General features: G+C 43.2%; 1 protein-coding gene across 1 annotated transcript in view; it reads right to left on the bottom strand.

Annotated features, from left to right (window-relative positions):
• PPP2R2A (protein phosphatase 2 regulatory subunit Balpha) overlaps window positions 1-353 on the bottom strand; it is an 83121-nt gene extending 82768 nt beyond the window's left edge. The window contains exon 1 of the mRNA XM_061200717.1: window positions 40-353. Within this exon, the coding sequence (XP_061056700.1) occupies window positions 40-46 (7 nt within the window). The 5' untranslated portion in view covers window positions 47-353. The remainder of the gene's footprint in view (window positions 1-39) is intronic.
• Window positions 354-23451: the final 23098 nt, after the last annotated feature.

The raw sequence follows: 23451 nt of genomic DNA, 5'->3' as shown, positions 1-23451 counted from the left end.
GCGGTGCCTTGTCAGTGGAGAGGGTGATTTCTCGTTTACCTGCCATGTTGCGCTGCAAATGGTGACCCTGCTGGGTTCCTCGGGGTCTCCGCTTCCTGAACTCACCCCCCTCACCTGGGGATGGGGGGGTAGAGAGGACGGATGGAGGCGGATGGCACCTGTGGGGGGAGGGGGCGGGGGTCGGGGGAGAAGGAAGGAGGGGCTGGCAAACCAGCCGGCGGGATGGTGGATTTCACTCTTGGTCTTCCCCACTCTTGCTCTTTCTCCAGCGGCGGCGGCGGCGGCGGCTACGACAGCGACGGCGGCGGCGGCAGCGGCACGGCAGGCGACTCCACTTTCAAAATGGCGCCGGCTGGCCTGGCCAGTGACGTCACCAGGAGGGCGGAGCCGCAGGCCTGGGCCAGAGGGGCGGGGCGGGGCGAGGGCTGGAGCGGGGAGCGGAGGGGGAGGGGCCGGGGAGCGGCCCGGCGGGCTCCTGGCCCCGCCTCTTCCCGCCTCGCCCCGCCTGCTGCATCCCCTCCGGCCTGGCCCGCGCGCTCCCCGTCTCAGGCGGTTCCCCCCTCTGCCCGCCCTGCCAGTCCCAGTCCGAGGTCCTGCTGCACATCGGTGCCCACACCATCGCGCCAGTGCCTGGACTCTGGGGCCGGCTCAGTGGTCCAGTTAACGTGGTCGCTCGTAGAGATTGGTGGGGTCCTGTGTCTTTGCAGAGAATACCCGTACTGTATTGCTACTTAAAATAATGGCACTGCGGGGCAGCCCCGCGGCCAGTGAAATACAGGGACGGTAGCGCTGACTCGTTGCTCAGCCAAGGTGAAAGTTCGCGGATCTGAGGAGGACGTAGCTGGGCTGGTGCCATCTGTGTGAATTAAATTACCTTCTCATGGGCCCTGGAACTGAGGCGAAAGCCCTTGGCAAAGGAAGGCAGTTAAGAGTGGTTTCAAAAAAGAAAACTCAGTTTGCTAGCAGCAGAATATGCCCAAAAGGGTGGCCCAGGTCTGTCCGGCCAAAAGTGTAGAAATAGTAGTTGAGAGCTGGGCTCTGAAGCCAGGATGCCAAATGCTGACTCCACGCACGAGATGAGGGTAACAATCCTACCTTATAGAATTGTTTCAAAGATTAAATGACTTAATTTGAGTACATGATAAACGTTAGCTGCAGTTATTATTAGATTTTTATTGAAAGCATCTTCAGTGGAGTTAAAGGGTATAAGGAAAAAAATAAACTGGAAACACCAGTCATCAGTCAAGAGGGGATGTGTACTTCTTTCAAAGATGCACTAAAGATGCAGTCACTATATACTGTACACTTTACATATCTCACTTAATCTCCACAATACTCCTGTAAGATAGAGAACCACAATTTCCACATGAAAACTGTGAAAACATCCAGGATTTAACCTTCAGGCAGAAAGGAGTGATAAGGCATTCAGAGACCAAGGAGAAGTTTACGATTATTTACACTTCCTCTCCATTATCTCCACTTTCTGCCTTATTCTTGATCTGCGGAGCAGTTCGGTTTCAAAATTCCTCCACGTGGAACAGCTGCACCGTTGTATTATTATTCCTCCGTTTCTACGTTAATATTTTTCATCTAAACAATGAATAAACCAAAACTAAAAATCCACCCTGTATCTGTCATCTTTCAGCTACCTGAAAGATACAAAACTTTAATGCAATGTGTGCTGTACTGACTTCTATTTTGGTTGATTTCGTAAACGTATTTCTCTGGATATGCCTTTACTCTTTGTTTTCCTTTTCATGTTCCCTGCCCTTGTTCGATAGCTCAATCCTATACTCTCTAAAAAACCTTAACCAGAAAAGAGAGAGAATAGATCATTAAACTAGAGGACTGGCACCCCTATACACAAGTCGTTTTCCTTTTTTATGCTTCAGTTTTTGCCATGTGTTAAGATTTGTGTCTTCACACTTCCTGAAAAATAATTTGGTCTACATAAATGATTTGTTCTTCTTAGGCACCAAAGAGCTTGCCTAGAAACTGGGATAATTTTAACAAAAGTTCATATAGCACTGACTATGTGCTGTGTGCTGTTCTAAGAACATTACATAGAGTCTTGAAAGTACTACATGTCTGTGGAAGCTGAGATGAGCCTAATAAGCAAGGATCAGTGCCCCCTGGAGCCCTGGTATGAGTGACCTGGCTCTTTTTGACCCTGGGCAGTCATTTCGGTGGACCACAAACTCCCTCCCTTTCCTTTGAATGGCAGTTAGGAAGAGAGGCCAGAAGACCCATTAGCCCAAAGACAAGAGTTGCTCTTGTTCATCTCCCTGTCCTTGTCTTACATTCTATCTTCCATCCTCTGCACTACGGTTCTGTTCCTGTTACTTCACAGAAACAGTTTCTGTCAAGGTCATTAACGATCTTCAAGTTACCAAATGCAATGGTCACTTCTTTGGTTTTCTCTTTCTCTACTTCCCCAAAGCATTTGAAGCTGCTGATCACCCCATGCTTAATGAGACCCTTTTTTTTCTTGACACATTATTGGTTCCCCCCAAACTTTCTAGGCACCCCTTTCAGCTTCCTTTGCTGGCTCCTCCTCCCAGACCACCCTCTAAATATTAAGGCAATCTGTCTCTCTGGGTCTTCTTCTCTAACTTCACACTCTTCTGGGCAACTTCATTCAGTATTTACAGATATTTACAGGTGTAAGTACCATGTATTTACCAGTGACTGCCAAATCTAGATCTCCAGCTCTGTTCTTGCCTTGGAACTGCAGACACACACCTCTGCTTGGCTACGTGACATTTCTACAGATGTCCAATAAACATTTCAAACAAGGGACTTCCCTGGTGGCGCAGTGGTTAAGAATCCGCCTGCCAATGCAGGGGATTAGGGTTCAAGCCCTGGTCCGGGAGGATCCCACATGCTGCAGAGCAACTAAGCCCGTGTGCCACAACTGAGCCTGTGCTCTAGAGACCATGAGCCACAACTACTGAGCCCGCGTGCCACAACTACTGAAGCCCGCGCACCTGGAGCCCGTACTCAGCAACAAAGAGAAGCCACCGCAATGAGAAGCCCGCGCACCGCACGGAAGAGTAGCCCCCGCTCACCGCAACTAGAGAAAGCCCGCGCACAACAACGAAGACCCAACGCAGCCAGAATAAATAAATTAATTAAATAAATACATTTATTTTTTAAAAAAATTTCAAACAAGCACTGCCAGAATATAAGTCTTAATTCTGTGTCCCCTCAATACCTTGGCAGACACTGTCTCTTTCCTGGAACATCACCATCCACTCACCCCACCCCCACCCACATGCCCATCCCTCTTTCCTTCCTCAGCCAACAAAACGCTTTCTGATTATTTAAAAACCAATGTAGAGACTTCCCTCGTGGTCCAGCGGTTAAGACTCTGCGCTCCCACTGCTGGGGGCCTGGGTTCAATCCCTGGTCAGGGAACTAGATCCCGCATGCCACAACTAAGAGTCCGCATGCCGCAACTAAAAAGATCCCACACGCCCACAACTAAATGATCCTGCGTAGGGACTTCCCTGGTGGTCCAGTGGTTAAGAATCCACCTTCCAATGCAGGGGACGTGGGTTTGATCCCTGGTCAGGGAACTAAGATCCCACATGCCATGGGGCAACTGAGCCTGCATGCCACAACTAGAGAGCCCGAGTGCCACAACTATAGAGAAGCCTGTGGACCACAACTAGAGAGAAGCCTGCATGCCGCAATGAAAGAGCCCGCGTGCCGCAACTAAGACCTGACACAGCCAAATAAATAAATAAATAAATAAATAAATAAATATAAATATAAATATTAAAAAAAAAAGATCCCGTGTGCCGCAACTAAGACCCGGTGCAGCCAAAATAAATAAATAAATATTAAAAACAAACAAAAAAATGTAGCTGTAACTACCTCCAGGAAGGCTTCCCTGATATTTTCCCCATTCCCTACCCACCTTAAGTTGTGTTAGATGCCCTTCCAAAATATTCTCATAAAATCTAATGCACTGGGGCTTCCCTGGTGGCGCAGTGGTTAGGAATCCGCCTGCCAGTGCAGGGGACACGGGTTCGAGCCCTGGTCCGGGAAGATCCCACATGCTGCGGAGCAACTAAGCCTGTGCACCACAGCTACTGAGCCTGTGCTCTAGAGCCCGCGGGCCACAACTACTGAAGCCCGCGTACCTAGAGCCCGTGCTCCGCAACGAAGAGTAGCCCCTGCTGGCCGCAACTAGAGAAAGCCGGCGTGCGGCAACAAAGACCCAATACAGCCAAAAATAACCAAATAAATTAAAAAATAATAAATTTATTTTAAAAAATCGAATGCACTTCTCTCTTACTAGATCATGTTAGAATTATCTAAATATGTGTCTGTTACTAGACTGAGTTCTGTGAGGGTAGGAAGTATGTCATATTCACCTCCATATCATAAGCCACATAATTTGTTGGATTGATGGATGAGTGAATAAATCTCTCTGGCTTGGAAAGAAAACCACTGACATGTTGGCTCCTTATCATTTACTGTATCATAAGTGTTTTCCCTCACTCTTCTTAATCCTGGAAGAAGGAGACATTTTACAAATTATCTTGGTCATGCTGATCTACATTTGTTAGGCAATAGTTGGTTAAAGATGTAAGTTGCTTATAGGCAGAGTCATCCCCACTACTTCCAACTGGTCCTTTGTCCCCGAATACATATTATCTAAGAGAATCCCATAGGACACCATTCCCTCACCAACATGAACCACATGCTATTATGCAAGCATTTTTCCATGTGAGCCTGAGCCAGAACTTCAACAACTGACCACATGTCAGATGCACAAAGTAATAGTTCCTAGCAGAGCTGGGTTCAGCTTAGGCACACCAAGAGGAAAACTCCCTCTGGGTTTTCCTGATGACGTCCTTCAGAGTCTGTAAGGCCTGGAGGTGTTTTGCTTCCAATCTGAGCTGAAAGGCGCTAAAGGACACCCACAATCTCACCAGCAGAACGGAGCTAACGGGACTCACCCGTGGGTTTTTGCAAGAAGGCTTTTTAAAGAATGTTATATGATGCGAGGAGAATCACTTGAAAGTTGTTCTTTTCCTTGGAGTTAAGATGAACACAAACCTTCTCCACAGTAAGTAGAAGTGGCACTTAGATGCTCCTCTCCTCTAGGCAGTTAGAACTTGGGGTGTCTAGGAAAAACCATCAGCTCAAACGTAAAAGGCGAGGTCCCTGGGACTTCTCTGGTGGTCCAGTGGCTAGGACTCTGTACTTCCTCTGCAGTGGGCACAGGTTCAATCCCTGGTTGGGGAACTAATATCCTGCATGCCATGTGGCGAGGCCAAAAAATAAATAAATAAAATAAAAATAAAAATAAAAGAGAGAGGTCCCTGATTAGAAAATGATATCGTTTAGGAACTATATTCAATATCCTGTGATAAACCATAATGGAAAAGAATATGAAAAAGAATACATATATATGCATAGCTGAATCACTTTGCTGTATAACAGAAATTAGCACATTATAAATCAACTATACTTGAATAAAATAAATTTTAAAAAGAGAAAATGATATGGTTTAAAACTCTGGCAAACCCGTCAGAGCCATGCTTTCTGATATGGAACAGGTTCAAGGGCTTTACAGGGAATATTATAAGCAGATGTCAGCTTTTTACATAATTTCTTAATATCTATAAATTCGGCCTGGAAGACAGTTTCCCAAGACTCCGCAGGGTCTAGACTATAATGACAATTCACCCCACAATGTTCAAGGTGTAGAATTCACTATGAAATCACCAAAATATCCTACATTAGCAGGTGTTTAAGAAAAACAATAGTGAATCCACCAGGAGGATTATTATGTCGTCAAACGTTTGGGAAAACAGAGGAAATTGCTTGTGCTTTAGGAAAAGGATACAAAATACTGATACAATATGATCAAAGTAGTACAACAAACATACACCAGATATGTGGAGTGGAAAATACAAAGGAAATGCACAAGGTGCTCACAGAAATGTCTCTGGGCAATGGCACAATGAGTAATTTTTTCTCCTTTGACATTTGCATTTCTCCAAATATTCTATAATCTGTATGTATTAGGGAAAAGAATAAACTTAATTTTAAGATCCATTCTAATGCTGGTAGTAGAGCATGATGATAAAGTCTATGTTCCAGATTTCCCACATTAAAGTAAATGTTGTAGTCCATTATAACTGTATACACAGATGTGATTTAATCCATGGCTTTACCCTAAAACCGAGACATTTCTGTTTTGGTCTTTTAACATTATGTATATTTAAAGATGAAGGAAAGATTAGTAAATTCATGCCATTACCTTCTGTTCATAAATTGCAACCAAAAATCTTGTCTTATGCTTTCATGGGAGGTACGGTCTATAAATATACAACCTGAAATCTCCTTGGTGTGAAATGCAAACTTTATGAAATTAAACATTATCTCTGAAATCTACTTTCAGTGTCGCTAATTAAATGATCATAAACGCTCGGTAACATAGACAAAGTATTATTCAAAAGGCCTATTTGTTTGAACTATGTCTATTTCCATGCTGTAGATCTTCAAGGTGGCATTTGAGTTTAGCTATGGCACCAGTACATGTTTTACGCTTAAATAACAGAAAAGTATAGGCTCAAAGTTGAAAGGAAATTCAGACACTAACTAGCCCAGTTCTCACAATGGATACTTGAATTTCCTATTCAAGATGCCCTCCAGTGTTCATCCAGCCTTTGCTTAAGAACTTCCAACTAACCAAGGACTAAAATCTATTCTATTCTTAGATGGCTATAATCACTAAGTCATTCTTCCCTGTATTGTACAGAAATGTTCCTCACTGCAGCTGTATTCTGCAGAGTCTGGCTCTCCCATCTGGGACCTCTTCAACATGAACACAAAAGTGGTTTAGATATTGGAATATAATCATGTCTTCCAAATTTTCTCTTCTCCACAGTAATTAACTTAGCTTCTTCAAAGCTTCCTTCCTTGATCCAGCTTTCATGTATGTATCAGTGTATCATCTCAGTCAATATCCTCTGCATATAGTCTAACTGTTCCAAACCGTCATATAATGATGCCCAGAACTAAATATAACGATGCAGGCCTGACAATTACCCATCTGAGTGAAACTGTTACCTGCCCTCTTCTGCAAACCATATGTCCATTAGCCAAGAGTCCACTGGATTTGACAATCACATACTGTGATCTGGGCCTTTTTCCATGAATAGCTGTTAACACATACACAGCTCCTTAATCTTTTTTCCCAATGGTTCATTTTTTGGATTGATACATAATCTCTGGAACATAGTAGGAACTTGATAAATATTTGGATAAACAAATAGAAGCTTTTATCTTATTATTAATTGTTTCTTTCATAATTGAGATTTTATTGGTAATAATTTGATGATCAGTTCATAGAAATTATGAATAATTTGTAAGAAAACCTAAAAAGCCATGTAGTTGTAATTCTTTCTACAGAATTATTCCAAATACTTTTCAGCTTAAAATTTGGTAACAAAATGTTTTTTATTATATTTTAAATTTATTTATTTCATCTTATTTATTTTTGGCTGCATTAGGTCTTCGTTGCTGTGCGTGGGCTTTCTCTAGTTGCTGCCAGCAGGGGCTATTCTTCGTTGGGGTGCGCGGGCTTCTCAGTGCAGTGGCTTCTCTTGTTGTGGAGCACAGGCTCTAGGCACGTGGGCTTCAGTAGTTGTGGAGCACGGGCTTCAGTAGTTGTGGCGCACGGGCTTCGTTGCTCCGCGGCATGTGGGATCTTCCCGGACCAGGGCTCGAACCCGTGTGCCCTGCATTGGCAGGTGGATTCTTAACCACTGCGCCACTAGGGAAGCCTGCAAAATGCTTTTTAAACGAGGATTTCAAATATATTATCTTAAGGCATTGATAAATTCTTACATCTGGAGCCCCCTGATTTCATGATTATCAGTCATACTACATGCTCAAAAATTTATAAATTACACATTAACAAATTATTAGGAAAAAGTGGACCACCACACCCAAAGATATTACTGCTAGCTCATATGTTTGACAGGGGTGCCTCTTTTTTTTCTCTCTCTCTCTTTTTTGGCTACACCACATGGCTTGTGGGATCTCAGTTCCCCAACCAGGGATTGAACCCTGGCCCCCGGCAGTGGAAGTGCTGAGTCCTAACCACTGGATCGCTAGGGAATTCCCAGGGGATGCCTCTTAAAAAGAGAGCTTTCAGGACTTCCCTGGTGATCCAGTAGTTAAGACTTCCCCTTCCAATGCAGGGGGTGCGGGTTCAATCCCTGGTCGGGGAGCTAAGATCCCACATGCCTCGTGGCCAAAAATCCAAAACATAAAACAGAAGCAATATTGTAACAAATTCAATAAAGACTAAAAATGGTCCACATCAAAAAAAAAACAAAAAAAACAACAACAACAACAAAAAAAACTGGGCTTCCCTGGTGGTGCAGTGGTTAAGAATCCGCCTGCCAATGCAGGGGACATGGGTTCGAGCCCTGGTCAGGAAATATCCCACATGCCGCGGAGCAACTAAGCCCGTGCATCCCAACTACTGAGCCTGCGCTCTAGAGCCCGTGAGCCACAACTACTGAAACCCACGTGCCTAGAGCCCATGTTCTGCAACAAGAGAAGCCACCGTGATGAGACGCCCACGCACCGCAAGGAAGAGTAGCCCCCCCTCCCCGCTTGCCGCAACTAGAGAAAGCCCGCACAGCAATGAAGACCCAAAGCAGCCAAAAATAAAATAAAATAAATTTTTAACAAAATCTTTTAAAAAAAAAAGTGAGAGAGAGAGTTTTCAGGGAGTTTCCTGGTGGCCTAGTGGTTAGGATTCTGGGCTTTCACTGCCGTGGCCCGGGTTTGATCCCCAGTTGTGGAACTGAGATCCCACAAGCCACGTGGCCAAAAATAAATAAATAAATAAAAATAAAGAGAGAGCTTTCAGGCTCCAACTCCAAAGATTCTAATTTACTATGTCCCTTAAGAAGCTTCCAACCATATGAACCACCAATCCCATTTCTGGGTATATGTCCAAAGGAAATGAAAGTAAGACCTCAAAGAATTATCTGTGCTCTCGTGTTCGTTGCAACATTATTCACAATAGCCAAAATATGAAACAAATCTTAGAGTCTGTCAACAGAAGAATGAATTTTAAAAATGGGACGTATATGTAGGGATATTATTCCGCCTTAAAAAGGGAGATCCTGCCATCTGAAGCAATATAGATGAAACTGGAGGACATTATACTACGTGAAATAAGCAAGACACAGAAAGAAAATACTTCATGATTTCACTTATGTAAATCTAAAAAAGTCAAACTCATAGAAGCAGAGAGTAGAGTGGTGGTTGCCAGGGGCTGGGAGGGATGGAGGAATGGGGAGATGTTAATCAAAAGTGTACAAAGTTGTAGTTATGTAGGATGAATGAGTTCTGGAGATCTAATGTACAGCATGATGACTATAATTAATAATACCACATTTATCATATACTGAAAATTTGCTGAGGCTTCCCTGGCTGTCCAGTGGTTAGGACTCTGAGCTTCCACTGCCGAGGGCAGGGGTGCAACTCCTGGTCAGGGAACTAAGATCCCACATGCTGCGTCGTGCAGAAAAAATTTAGCAAAAAAAAAAATTTGCTAAGACAGTAGATTTCAGATGCTCTCATCACACACACACACACACACACACACACACACACCAGTGACTGTGAGGAGATGGATACGTTAATTAGCTTGATTGTAGTAATCATTTCACTCTATGTGTATAAAATGCCATGTTGTACACCTTAAATGTATACATAGTTTTTATAAATCAATCTTCTAGATGAATCTGATATGCAGTCAAATTTGAGAATCACTGACATAGTATATCTACACATTTGATCAACATGCTATAAGGTGTCTGATGGAAATTATTAATAGGAAATGTTAAGGGGCAGGCTACTTACAGCACACCCACAAAGCAGTGTTCTTCAATCTATTTTACACAGGATAGTAAGTATTCTGTGGGGGGAGAAAAAAGGATTCTATGGTCAAAAATGTTGGGGAACACGAGGTGTAAATGGGTTCTTTACTGTGTGATTTTTAAAATATACAGTTGACCCTAGCGCAACACTGGGGTTAGGGGCACCCACCCTCTGAACAGTTGAAAATCTGCTTGTAACTTGTAGTTGGCCCACCGCGTTTGCAACTCCTCCAATCCGAGATTCCCAGCCACAGATTCGACAAATCACAGATTGTGTTGTACTGTAGAATTTACTATTGAAAAAAACCTGCTTATAAGTGGAGCTGCGCAGTTCAAACCTGTGTTTTTCAGGGGTCACCTGTACATTGTGAATCTGCAGCAGATGAGATCTAACATGAAGCACTCCGCCAAACGTAGAGGACAAGAGACTGATCCACTAGCCAGTATTATTTGAGTATAATCATTCGATAGTGAAGTATTAATTTAAATGAAGAAGAATCTAAACCCACATTTCTCCATATTTTCTTATAAATAAAAAAAATTTCACTGCAATTCCATTTATTCTTTCCTTTTTATTATTTTTTTTATCTTTCCCTAAAGATGCTCTTTTTTTTCCCCCCTAAAGATGTTCTTTCACTCATAGACTGTGGTTGCTGGAATGAGCTTGTACTGGTTCTTAAGAGCTGACTGTTAAATTTTTTAGGAATTTTGTGAGCTGGTTGTCAAAAAACAGACATTATTAGAAATTAAATTATGTAAACATACAATTAAATCATGTATGTTATAAACAAAGGTAATAAATACTCAAATCTCATCACTTCTTAATTATTTTACTACATTTTACTATTTACTAGGTTCTTGGGGTTATTTACATCTATTGTAACTGTGTGGTGGGAACTGGTCATGATGGGAATATTTGTACCTCAGAAATAAGCAAATGCTAGAAATCAGGGCCCCTCCCGTCCCACATCAGAAAGCTGGAAAAAGTTGTTAAACATTTACCAGCACATCATTGCCCATGCATTGGGCAGTGACTTTCCCCCATAAGTAAATCTCTGTCCTACAGCTGTACTCTGCTTTCCTTCCTAATCAGCATATTTTTACCCTAAAGTGTTTCCTCCCATTGACATGTTCCAGTTATGATGACCCTCATCTCCATGATAAGTCTGAACTTTTTATTTTAAAATTTCAATTTTAAGGGAGTTCCCTGGCGGTCCAGTGGTTAAGACTCTGTGCTCTCACTGCTGGGCCCCAGGTTCGATCCCTGGTCGGGGAACTAAGATCCCACAAGCCACTTGGTGCAGCCGAAAAAAAATTCAATTTTAGGATGTTTACTAAAACATGCCTGTACATTGGATGTGAACCTTTTTTCTACGGAGATGGCAAAATAGTGATGTTGGAACACGTGTGGTCACGAATGAAGATTGACTGAACAACATCAAAAGAAATCAATGCTTACACATAAATGTTGGTTTTGAGTTGCAGTAAAGATCGATTTGGACATGCTAGAAGCTGTTACTTATTCATTTCTAATCCTACTGCCAGTTAATATTGCTTCCATAATTTCCCCCCAGAAGTCAGTCCACAACTCTGCTCCAATGTTTGATAACGTACTTTAGGACTTATTTAAGTTATTATTTCTGTGCTTCAACCTCAGTTTGGACATCCATTTTACTAGGTTTATTGTATCTTACCATTATCCCCTCCCTACTCATATCTAGCTCAGTGCATTCTGTAGTTGAGTCACAAGAAAGTCTCTAGTGCTAATAATTCTTCCAAGCCTCTGGTGGGAGATTTGGCACTGTCCTTCATTATTCCACTGGACTCATTGACAACACTGATGAAACAGCACTTCTCTGAGTTCTTACTTACACACATTTCCTTACTTACACACATTTCCTTACTTACACACATTCTTAGTCATGGAACATTCAACCCCCAATCCTAGATCTTTGATGTAGGATGAATAGACCTTCTATTCATCAGTTTCACACTAACTATTTAGATAAGCTATTGGGTCTGATACATTCAAGAACCTGGGGGTCCTCTAATATTGATTACTGGATCCTATTCAACCATATCCAAGTTCAGTCCAAGTTGCTTCTAGGCCCTTCAGCAACAAACAGTTTAATTGTCACTTAACCATCCAGAAAATAGCCTTTGATAGTGACACATACTTCCCAATGTCCTACCTCAACAATAGCACTCCTGAATTCAAACGCTCGTCCAACACTGAGTCTGCTTCAAGCGCTGAAAGCCCCCGAAGAGTACAGGGAAAGAGATGCCTTTGCAGGTCTTCCTGTGTTCGCCTTGTGCATTTTTGAGTGAGCCAAAGCCCTGCTCATCTCAGTTTTTACCAGAATTCAGGTTTCAAATCTCATATTATTATTCATGACAACAAAATCAACAATAATATCCTGCATTTGGATAGTACATTCGCTTTGTCATGTATATTATCTCAAAGATGTTCATAAGATAAATGAGGACACATCGGGGTTCTAAGAGATTCAGGCATTTGTTATTAAATGCTGGTAGCTTGCTTGAGGTCACCCAGCTGGTTAGTGGAGAGGCTGGGAGCTGGGAGCCAGTTTTTGGCTCAATCCACTCAATTTAATGTTTATTCTGTTATCCCACCCAGCTGCTTGTTTCTCTAGTGTTTTCCTCGGTACCATACTTTTGCCCAGAGCACTTACAGAAGATACATCCTCAAACACATACATTTTAAAAACAATCTAACTAGAACTGGCTGAGTAAAAATTCCTTGGGGGGGAAAACATGTAAACTCACTTATGAGGGTCCAAAATAATAGTCTGGTATGAGTGTACCCCTCATCTTTAGAGCAGACTCTCCTCTCACCTCCAAAAAGCTTATGAATGCTTCCACCAACACTTGAAGATGGCTTTAGAGAAAATTGAAAGCTTAATGAATCAAATCCAGCTTACACTTAATAGACCTGCAAAAACCTCTCTGACATGGTGTGTTGGTAGCTTTTTGCAATAAAAATGTTAATTTAATAACTTCTTAATTTGGAAGGCAATAAAGCTATGACAAAAGATGAACTTCAAAATTGCTTTCAGCAAGGGAAATTAGGTGAGGTACCACTCTGCAAATGCTATTTGAAGCACCCGCCTCCAGAACCTAACCTCCTCCAGCACAGCAAAGTTCGCAATCCCCACCACGTTGCAGAAGGAAAAATACGTGGTTCTTTGGAAGGTCACATGAGGATGCTATCGAGTGCCCCACCTATGTCTCCTGCCAGAGTCCTTTCCAACCTAAGAAGATTTACCTCCAACACAAGTACCCGCCTCCACAATTTAGCCTCTTTTATCACTATAGGTTTCATGGCCCCAAGCAACTCATCTAGGGGGAAATAGTGCTTTGTGTCAGGAGAGGGAGGCTAATCAAAATCAAGACAACATGATAAGGTAGGAATAGCTCCAACAAAGTTGGAAGACAGTGCCACAGCTAAAGAATAAATGGGCTTAAGCTATTTCCATTTAGCAAAATCTACAGTAACAGCAAACTAACTGAAGAGCCCCAGTGCTTGGTAAGCCACTCATTTAAGATCATTGAATTAACCAGATGCGATGTTGGGAAATCTGAAGACGAGACAGCAACAGTTGGGTGGACGTTGAAGTATTGATAACTGAGATCTAAATATTTTAAAGGGATTGTGTAGCCTTGACTGAGTCCTTTTCCCAATTGGTCCCAATCTTGATGAGAAATGGAGACCCAAAAGGCAATCTCAAGAGTTTTATACTAGGAGTTCACTCTGTGTCAATGCAGGGAGATCATAAAGGGCTTACCAAACATCTCAGAGTCTGGTAACTACATTCGACCCCTTGGGGAAAAACCCAGGTGGTGCAGGAGAGATATATAATTAGCCCATTTGGAAACAGCATCCCTCTCAGATAAAAGAGATGGCTCTCTGTTCCTGGAAGGTCCCCAAAGCATAAAAGTGTAACAGGGTAACTCATAAGGGCCGCACCTATGGAAAACTGACTGGAGGTCCCACTGATATCACCGACCAAGATTTGGCAGATATTAAAATCCAGCCCTTGGTGGGGGGGAAGGGGGGGGTGGGATGAATTGGGAGATTGGGATTGACATATATACACTAATATGTATTAAATAGATAACTAATAAGAACCTGCTGTATAAAAAAATAAATAAAATAAAATTCAAAAAAAAAAAAAAAATCCAGCCCTAAGCACACAGAGCCTAATTTGGAAAGAGGGCGGGTCCGTCTTTTTTTTTAAAATGAATTTATTTATTTTATTTATTTATTTTTGGCTGCGTTGGGTCTTCGTTGCTGCACGCAGGCTTTCTCTAGTTGCGGTGAGCGGGGGCTACCCTTCATTGCAGTGCGCGGGCTTCTCATTGTGGTGGCTTCTCTTGTTGCAGAGAATGGGCTCTAGGCACGTGGGCTTCAGTAGTTGTGGCACGCGGGCTCAGTAGTTGTGCCTTGCAGGCTCTAGAGGGCAGGCTCAGTAGTTGTGGCACACGGGCTTCGTTGCTCCGCGGCATGTGGGATCTTCCCGGAGCAGGGCTCGAACCCACGTCCCCTGCATTGGCAGGAGGATTCTTAACCACTGTGCTACTAGGGAAGTCCCAGGTCTGTCTTTTAACAAGCAAAAAAAGTGGCAGAAATCAAAGCATTGTCTTCTCAAAAAGGAAACCTATGGTGGGTAAGAGAACCAGTGTGCTCAACTGGGAAGCAACACTGCATCTCTGGGAAGGAGAGAAGTCAACCCAGAGAGGCTTCCTACAGAGGAAAAGTTTCATAACCGGAAACTGCACGAGGAAGGAAGTGGAGTACAAGATACAGGACACACATCTGAGACCTTACTACCACTGAAAGTGTGTTCGTGAAACCGTTCTCTCAAGAGTCCACGTGTTACCCCACTGGAATGCTAGGATCTAGATGAAAGACGGAAAAAGAGCAGTAACCAGAATTAGAACCAGCCAACTTTTCTTTTGATTGACAATTTGGTGTTTTCAATGGGAAGAGCTGGCAGATGAGTTGAAGGGCATTGAAAAACTACTAATAGCCACTCTCCACACAGCATCATTGATGGTAGAATTATCAGTATGGTGACAGATAATGGTAAATGACAGATAATGGTAAATGGGTTTTAGAGGGAAGTAAGTCCAGATTTGCCTGTTGTTGTTATTTTTGTTGCTGTTTTTTCTTTCAAAAGTGTCTAGGTTTGGCTGATAAGGTGTATGGCCACCTCATTAATGAGTTACATTAGCTTTCTCTACTCACCTGGTCTCTTTCAGCCATAGGAGCCCCAGTCAGCCTGGCATCATGGAAGATGAGAAAACACTGAATTCAGAAGACCTGGGTCCTGTGCCTGACCCTGCCACTAACAGCTGAGACCTCAGGCAGGGACATCACCCACTTGGATTGCTTTCTCATCTATAAAATGAAAGAAATGGCACTTGAGTCTCTCAGTGGTCTCTTTGAGTTCTAAAATTATGACTATAGGAAAAAACCTTTTGTTTTTTGCCTACTCAACCCCACCTACTCAGTCTTCACCTTACTCTTCACCTCCTACGATGAAAGGAACATCACTCCTTAGATGTTTCTGCCTTGTCTCTGGACGTCTTCACTCACGCAGATTTAACTGAGTCATCTACCTCTTCAAAATCAGCTTAAAAAACTTTTTTTTTGGGTCCCCACCACCTCTTTGTCTTCTGCTTTTTCAGTAAAGCATGTTCATGAGATCGGATGGAGTTTAATAATCCAGGGCAGCTTTGGTTTTCTTCTGCTTCTTTTTCTCCCCATTATAAGCTCTGAGTCAGATGAAGTCTTTCTTAAGTGGTGGCTGAACAATACATTTTTTAGTGACATACTAAGGAACATGAGGAGAAAGGCGATTATTAGCTTAAAGAGGAAGTTGTTATACCCCACACAGAAAAGACACAAAGTCACACAAGAAGACACAGAAGACACAGGGGTTTGTAAGGCGCTGGAATGCCCAGATTAACTGAATTATGCTCTTAATTATGGGGAGGCAGTAGAATAGTATTTCTCAACCTTGGTTTAACATCCAAATCACCCGGGAGCTTTAAATACTGTTGATGCCTTGCTCCCACCCTCCAGAAATTCTGATTTAATTGATCTGGGGCGTGGATTTGGACACACCTTGGGATTTTTAAAACTCCCCTTGGGATTCTAACATATAGTCAAGACTGAGAACCATTGCAAGAAGAGAAGTTGAAAATTATGCTAAAAACAATTGGATCCAGAGATTCGTCTTATAAAGGTGTGGCCTTGGAATTCAGCATTTGAAACAGTCACCATGGAGACGGGCCTCAAAGAATTTTGGAAAGAAGATCCATTCCAGAACTTTCGTTATCTAATCCTCCCATGTCTATGGGAGAATCCTAACTTGAGGTCAGTGAACCCCATGATACTGCATGCAAAATATTCTCTGCATATGTGAATGTGCATTGTTCCGAGCACAAGACCCATAGTTTTCATCAGATTTTTAAAGAAGACCATGACCTGAAATATTAAAAACCTCTGATTTATTGGAAAGAAAAAGATTATATGAGATGATTACTTTGGGACAGCAAATATCCTTATATTGGTTGAATACTGGTCCTTTAAGGATCGTCGCTGGGGGGTCAGTGGTCCTGGTTAAAAGAAGTGTCACTCACAATCAAGTAATGTATTTAAAAATTTTTTTAATTTTATTGAAGTATAGTTGATTTACAATGTTGTATTAATTTCTGCTGTACAGCAAAGTGACTCAGTTATACACATATAGACGTTCTTCCTTTATATTCTTTTCCATATGGTTTATCACAGGATATTGAATGGGGGAGGTGGGGAGGGAGAGGGACGGAATGGGAGTTTGGGGTTGGTAGATGCAAACTATTATATATAGAATGCATAAACAAGAAGGTCCTAATGTAGAGCACAGGGAACCATATTCAATATCCTGTGGTGTATTTTTATTAGGTCCTCTACTCTGATGAAATGGGGTTAATGCCACCTGTTCTGTCCCACAGGTGTGTCATGTGACGCAGCAGCATGGCCAGTTTTGCTGTTGGTGCTAAGTGGATGAATTGCTTTCAGGAGGGAATAACAATGGCAACAGAAGCAGCAAATATTTACCTTGCACTTACTAGCAGTGCCAGACACCCATCTAAGCCCTTGACATACATTAACTCATTTGTGCTGCACAACAGCCCTGGGAGGTAAGGACCACCATCCTCCTTTTACAGGTAAGAAAATGGAAGCAGAGAGCGTAAGTAACTCAACAAGATCTCTCAGCAAATAAGTGTCAGAATTGAGACTCAAACGTAGGCTGTCTGACTCCAGGGTCCGCCTTTAACTAAGTGTCACAGAAATGAAATGACCGATTGGACAACTAGTAACAAATGTTTTGGAAAGCTTTCACTACTGCAAAGCAAGTCATGCACTTTATCCTCATCACCATTACTACCAGGCTAGAGATTTAGGGTGACAATCATACAACTAGCATGACAACACCGTAGTTGAGGGAACTGAAGGCAGTGAAATACGCTCTTTTTCTATTTGTTTACCAAGAATTTCTACTCAACAGTCGCTGCTGAGAACATGACCTTCCTCCTAAGTGCTCATGAGAGACATGCCTTTGAAGAAAGGCAGACCGATTACTCCAAACCTTGAAGATGACAAGCAGGCTGCTTTGGTTTGACGTGGCAGTCATCCCCACTCTTCTTTGTCGCTAGACTGAATTCCTCTGCAGAAAGTCTGAGAGCACAGTCATGATAAGCGTGCGATTTTATACCACCACCATCCGCTGGCGCTCCATAAATGGTTCCACGCTAAATACAGGTCCTACTGATTACCGAAGGAGCTACTGCCTCCAGGTCGTGCTTGGAGATGTGCTTCACAGTTTTGGACCTGGGAGGAGAAAGAACTTGGACGTCCTTCAGGGTGAGCTTCAGGTCCTTCCAGAGAAATCGACTCTGGGGCCAGATGCAAACTATCCGTGACCTCCATCACGTCACTCTAGCTCCTAAACGTTGCTAGAAAATGCTATGATATTCATCCATGTCGCATTCTTTTTTTTGGTCAGCCAAAGCTCTGCAATTTGGAATTTCACTGTGAAATCCTGAACCTTCTGCAACTCAGTGGCATGCACTTGCTTTACCAATGACCTCTAGGAGGCCAGTATCCCTGAGGACTTGCTCTCCTCTGTCACCAAACAGAACATCCTGGGGAAACTGTGCAGCCATGTTACTGATCTTGTCTGCCTGTGTTGCCCCCAGAAGTCACAGAGTGACACAAACAAAGCACAGGGAAATGGAAAGGCAGACATGTGACATCCTCACCCTCCCAGAGGAGTTGAACATGTTTCTGCAAGTGTCAGAAACATAATAGAATTGTCAAAAGTTGACTGAATAGCTTATGTGTTGTGAAATGTCACAGGTTTTTTGTTGTTCGGTGACAATGTAAAAACTGCAAGATTTTTCTTCAAAATGGAAAATAAAAATGAAGAGTAACTATAAACACACTGGTATAAGTCAACAGATGATCACAGTACCGATGTTGTCCCATCCCCACTTGGATGTCACCGCCATGTTTGTTTATATATCTGCTTACAGGCTTTGCATTTTTTTTTTTTTTTGGCTGCACCACGTGGCTTGTGGGATCTTAGTTCCCCCACCAGAAATCAAACCCAGCCCCAGCAGTGAAAGCACTGAGTCCTAACCACTGGACCGCCAGGGAAGTCCCCAGGCTTTGCATTTCTATGTGCACGTGTTTCTGACTCTCCCTCTTGACCACCTGCTGAGAGATGCCGAATCTCCAGAAGGTCTCCTTGGATTCTTCCCCCCAGTTACTTGGCTTCTTAGAGGATGCCCTGACTACTGAGTGGGAGGGAATTTGATCCAGTTCCAAATAAGCCTGCTTCCTTCCTCTGCCCCCGAACTCCTCATCCCCCACCTGCAATTACATAATGGATGAAGTCCAAAATACTGACCTGGGAGAGAGAGAAAAAATATTTGTGGGGATGTAGAAGGGACCTTTTTGTTATATGGTGAGGCTGTCTCACATGTGATGAGGACTAATGGACCTGCCAGCCAGCGGGCTACCTAGGACATCAATCTAAAAGGTATATTCAGGGGACTTCCCTGGCGGTCCAGTGGTTAAAAATCTGTGCTTCCATTGTCGAGGGCATGGGTTTGATCCCTGGTCAGGGAACTAAGATCCCGCATGCCTTACGGTGCAGCCAAAAAAAAAAAAAAAAAAAGGTGTATGCAACCATCATTGGAGTAGAGTTGAACAATCCCACCCAGTTAGAGCACCCAGTTATTTCACCTAAGTGGTGAAATGTAAATCAGCCCTGCTACCACCAAAGAAGAGCGTGCCCTGGAAGAAAAACAAAGCCCTTCCCCCTTGTACCTTTAGCGTTTTGTGGCACACACATGTAAGGTCCAGGTACAACTTTATTCAGGTCCATCCCCAGCCTTGAAGGCAGCCAGCTGACAGTGGTCTGAATAATGGATGACACTGTGTTGTTTACCTGGAACAACTTATTTTTATTTAAATTGGAAGCTATGCTCTCTGCCTTCTAAGGAGCTGCCTGGTTCAGAAATTCAGGGAAAAAAAAAAATCTCATAAATCTATTATTTTGAACATAAAGAGGTGTGCACTATGTATTATTTCTTTAAAAAAAAATGAGTTCCTCTTTAACCCCGCTAAATAGACGATATAAAAAAAAATACATTGGTTTAAAGGGTGCATAATCACTAGTCTGCCTGAGGCCGACTAGTCTACATCAAGTTCTATAGATTCACATTATATCAGCCTGGTAAACCACTCTGATGATCTGTAGTCTTTTGAAAACAGTCTAAATGATATATCAAATCATACTACCTGAGAAATGTTAGAAATACCTGGTATAGTGAGGCCTACATTTTGTTCTGTACCAGAATCATGTGGAAAGCTTTTCTTTCCTTTTTTTTTTTTAAATACAGATTTATAGGTCCTAGCTGAGACCTCCTGAATCATTCAGAAACGGAGTCTAGGAATCTCTATCTTTTAAAATCTCGTTGCGTTTCTTCTATGACCCATTGGAGAGCCAGGATTTGAGAACCACCAATTCAGTCCACGGACCCTGATGAACCAACCTTATACAGATGACGAACGTGCAGCTCGGGAAGGTCCCAGGCCTTTATTCAGCACGTGCCTATGGAATGTTTGCTTTGTGCCAGGCACTGTTCCATGCGCAGAGGCTACATCAGCAGACAGAATAGGAACAAATCTACTAGTTCAATTGTTTGTTCAAAGTAATTCATTAAATTATCACCTACCTATCATGTATTTTTTTAAGCTAAGTTCTGGAAATACGAAGATAAAAGAGGCATTGTCCCTGCCTTCGAGGAGCTTTTAGTCTAGTGAGAGACAAGTATGGAAACAGATCATTACAACACAATAAGATAAATTCTATATAGTAGAGATACACATGAGGCAGGACAAAAAACAAGTGGAAACAGGGAGGACTAGAGGCCATTCACGCCCTTGATGATTTTTAACGTCACTCTCTGTTTTTATGCAGTTTTATTTTTCTGTTAGTATGGCGCTTAGTTAGTCATTTGGGAGCTACTAATGAGATGTAAGACTGGAATGCTGATTTAAGTTTTCGGTGTCACTGAGGCCTGTATGATTAAACTACAATACAACTGCGTGAAATTAATTGCTAAGCTGGTAAGGTACTAATAAAAAGTGCCATGGAGGGGTAGACAGATAGTAGTGTGAGTGGGCCTGGTAGGTGGAGGGAATCCAAGATGGGAGGGGAAGGGGAATGGACTTCTTTATGTATCTATTATACTCCCAGGGCACATCACACCTGCTACCTTATGAAAGCCTCATTGGAACCTTCAAGGCAGTTATTATTACCAATCGTCCCTCCTCTGACAGAGGAAGATACAGAGGTTCAGAGAGGCTGAGAAACTTGCCCAAAGTCACACAGCTCCTAAGCGAGAGAGCTGGCATGCAAATTCAGGTTTTCCAGGACTCCCAGCCTTGGGACTCTCCCATTCCACCTCCCAAGGGTCCTGCATTTCCCAAGGTTCCCGTCACTGGCCTAACAAAGCCCTAGGCACAACCCTCTGTGCTGGATTATTGACTTGGAAGTTGCATTGGAAAGGAACGTGAACCATGCACGGGGTGCCCTGAACCTCTAAGCATGCAGCTTTCCTAGGCACTGGAGACATCACCCAGGGTTCAGCCAGAGGAAAGCATTGTTTGAGGAACCAGGCGCCGGCGATGGCCAGGGTGAGATAAGGCTGCTGACGATTGCCGAGAGGCTGCTGCAGGGGCCTGCTCCATTCAAGCAGGAAAATGTGTCACTTCCTCCTGGCTCCTATATCATTTCTCTGCGGGGGAGGAGGGGGAAGGAGCCAAGCCTTGAAAGAATTTAGAATGGGGCCGGGTGGGGTGAGGGGGAAGGCCAGTCGGAGTGGAAGAGTAGGGCTTAACCGGCTCTGGCTACACCCTATTTAAAAGCCCCGGCATATTTTTACTTCTTGGCTCCCTCGGCAGCCTACCCTTCTAACTGCGTCCTCATCCTTTTTTCAGTTCAGTGCTGGAATCTCAGCACATTTACTCCTCCCCCACCTCCTTCTCATATGCAAATCTCACTCCTCAATCTTGGCTACATTTATTTTTCTGCAAAGCCGAAACATTTAGAGCTGGCTGAATGCATTCCCCCTTCTCCACAGCCCCACCCAATAGAAATGTGTACACACAAACACACACACACACACACACACACACACACACACACACACACACACAGACACGGCACCCAGTGCCTGGTTCCCACAGAACAGCTATTTTAAAGAGTCCTGGTTTTGCTAACAGCTCGACTCAGCTATTTCTCCCTCGTGATCTCATTGGAAAAGTAGTGAAAGGAAAGGAAAAAGTAGGGTTAATGCTAAACCCATTTGCGTTTGCAGAGGAGCTCCAGTAATTTGGAAATGGAAGAGCTTATCGTGTTTAACTTTCTTTCTGCGGAGGAGAAAACTGGGGCCTGCAGAGATTAAATGACTTATTCCCAGGCTCACAGCTGGTGAGCAGTGGAATCCAGGCTGCAGCCTGGGTCGCCACGGTGGACTTTGCTCTGTTGCTAGAGATCAGGCCAGAGGGGACTTCGACAGGCGGGCATTTCCAATGCCCACAGCTCTTCTTCCTTCTGTAATTCTCTACGTGTGCATAATTGCACCACTAGAGCTTTTGTGGCATTAAAGGGCCTTCCTTGAACCCCGTCTTAAATGGCTGTCTCCTCAAACGTCCTGAAAGCTGGGCTTGCCGCTCAGGTGCCTTTTGAGTTTCACAGGAGGTAACTCCTTCAACCTTTCATTCTGAAGCCACCTAGACTTTGGCAACAACCAGCTTCCTTATTTGCCCTGTTCCTTATTTGGAAGCCGCTGAGCTTTCCTCCAAACATGTCGGGACCATTCTAATTGGCGAGGTGTGTGTCAACACATGTAAACTCACCGGCCAGCTTGCATTGTTCACCTTTCAAAGTGCTTCCAGGAGAGAAGCCGGTTCCCTTCCCAGCCCTTGCTCGATACCACACACACCCAGCCCACGGGATCAGAAGGGCTTGTGCAAGGAGAATTTCCTGTTCTGCTGACTCATCTCCTGCAACGAGATGGAAGACACGTTTATATTTTCTTTTCCAGCTGTTAAAGGGCAATGGGAGTCTTACAAGTTTGGGGCTCTTGGAGATGAGGTCCAGTATAGGCAGCACCCGGCACATAGTAGGGCTGAATAAATGAGCGTTGTTGAATGGATTCATGGTGGCCCCAAGAGCCCACTGAGAGCGGTGAGTGCTCAGGGGAGGGGTGCAAGGCTGGCTGGGGGTGGAACATCACACAGGGGTTTTGAGCTTCCATTTTGGAGGGAGGCTTTTGACTCTTGGCCAAGAGGACAATTTAAAGAAGGCATGCCTGGGTTTCATTTGTGAATGGGTAACAATGCAGCAGCCAGACTTGGTACCCCATATGCTTTCCGACTGAAAACAAAGGCATTCCTCTTCTCCAAGCGAACCTAAATCGAGGGAAGGATGATTCAACACAGTGTAGGAAACAGCAGGAAATCCGTCAATAGCATTTACATCTGGGAGGCAATAGAGCCAGATTTTTGGCAAACGAGACTGGAATTAAGGGGAAAAAAAAGGATCCTGATAAGATTTGTGCATTTCAATGTATGTACATTTTACCTTAAAAAATTATGTACACACTAATGGAGTAAGGGGTGGGGAGTGATGGGTACATGAGGTTCTATTATAATATTCTGTTTATTTTGTTATGTTTGAAATTTTTCATAATAAAAATATTTTAAACACTTGGAGCTTATCTTTTGGCTCTAATTTTCAGTGCTTCTTCATGACTTTTATTTCTATACTTCAACATCTTCATCTAATATAGGAATATCTCAATGTATTCCTTCTTGGTAAGGATATTCAGAGTATTTGTGAAATCATGTATAGGAAAGTACTTGGTAAATTACAGT

The sequence above is a fragment of the Eubalaena glacialis genome, chromosome 9, assembly GCF_028564815.1.
Source record: "Eubalaena glacialis isolate mEubGla1 chromosome 9, mEubGla1.1.hap2.+ XY, whole genome shotgun sequence".
NCBI classification, from domain to species: domain Eukaryota; kingdom Metazoa; phylum Chordata; class Mammalia; order Artiodactyla; family Balaenidae; genus Eubalaena; species Eubalaena glacialis.
Note: the sequence above shows the minus strand (reverse complement) of the source record. Positions and strands in the feature narration are given on the sequence as shown.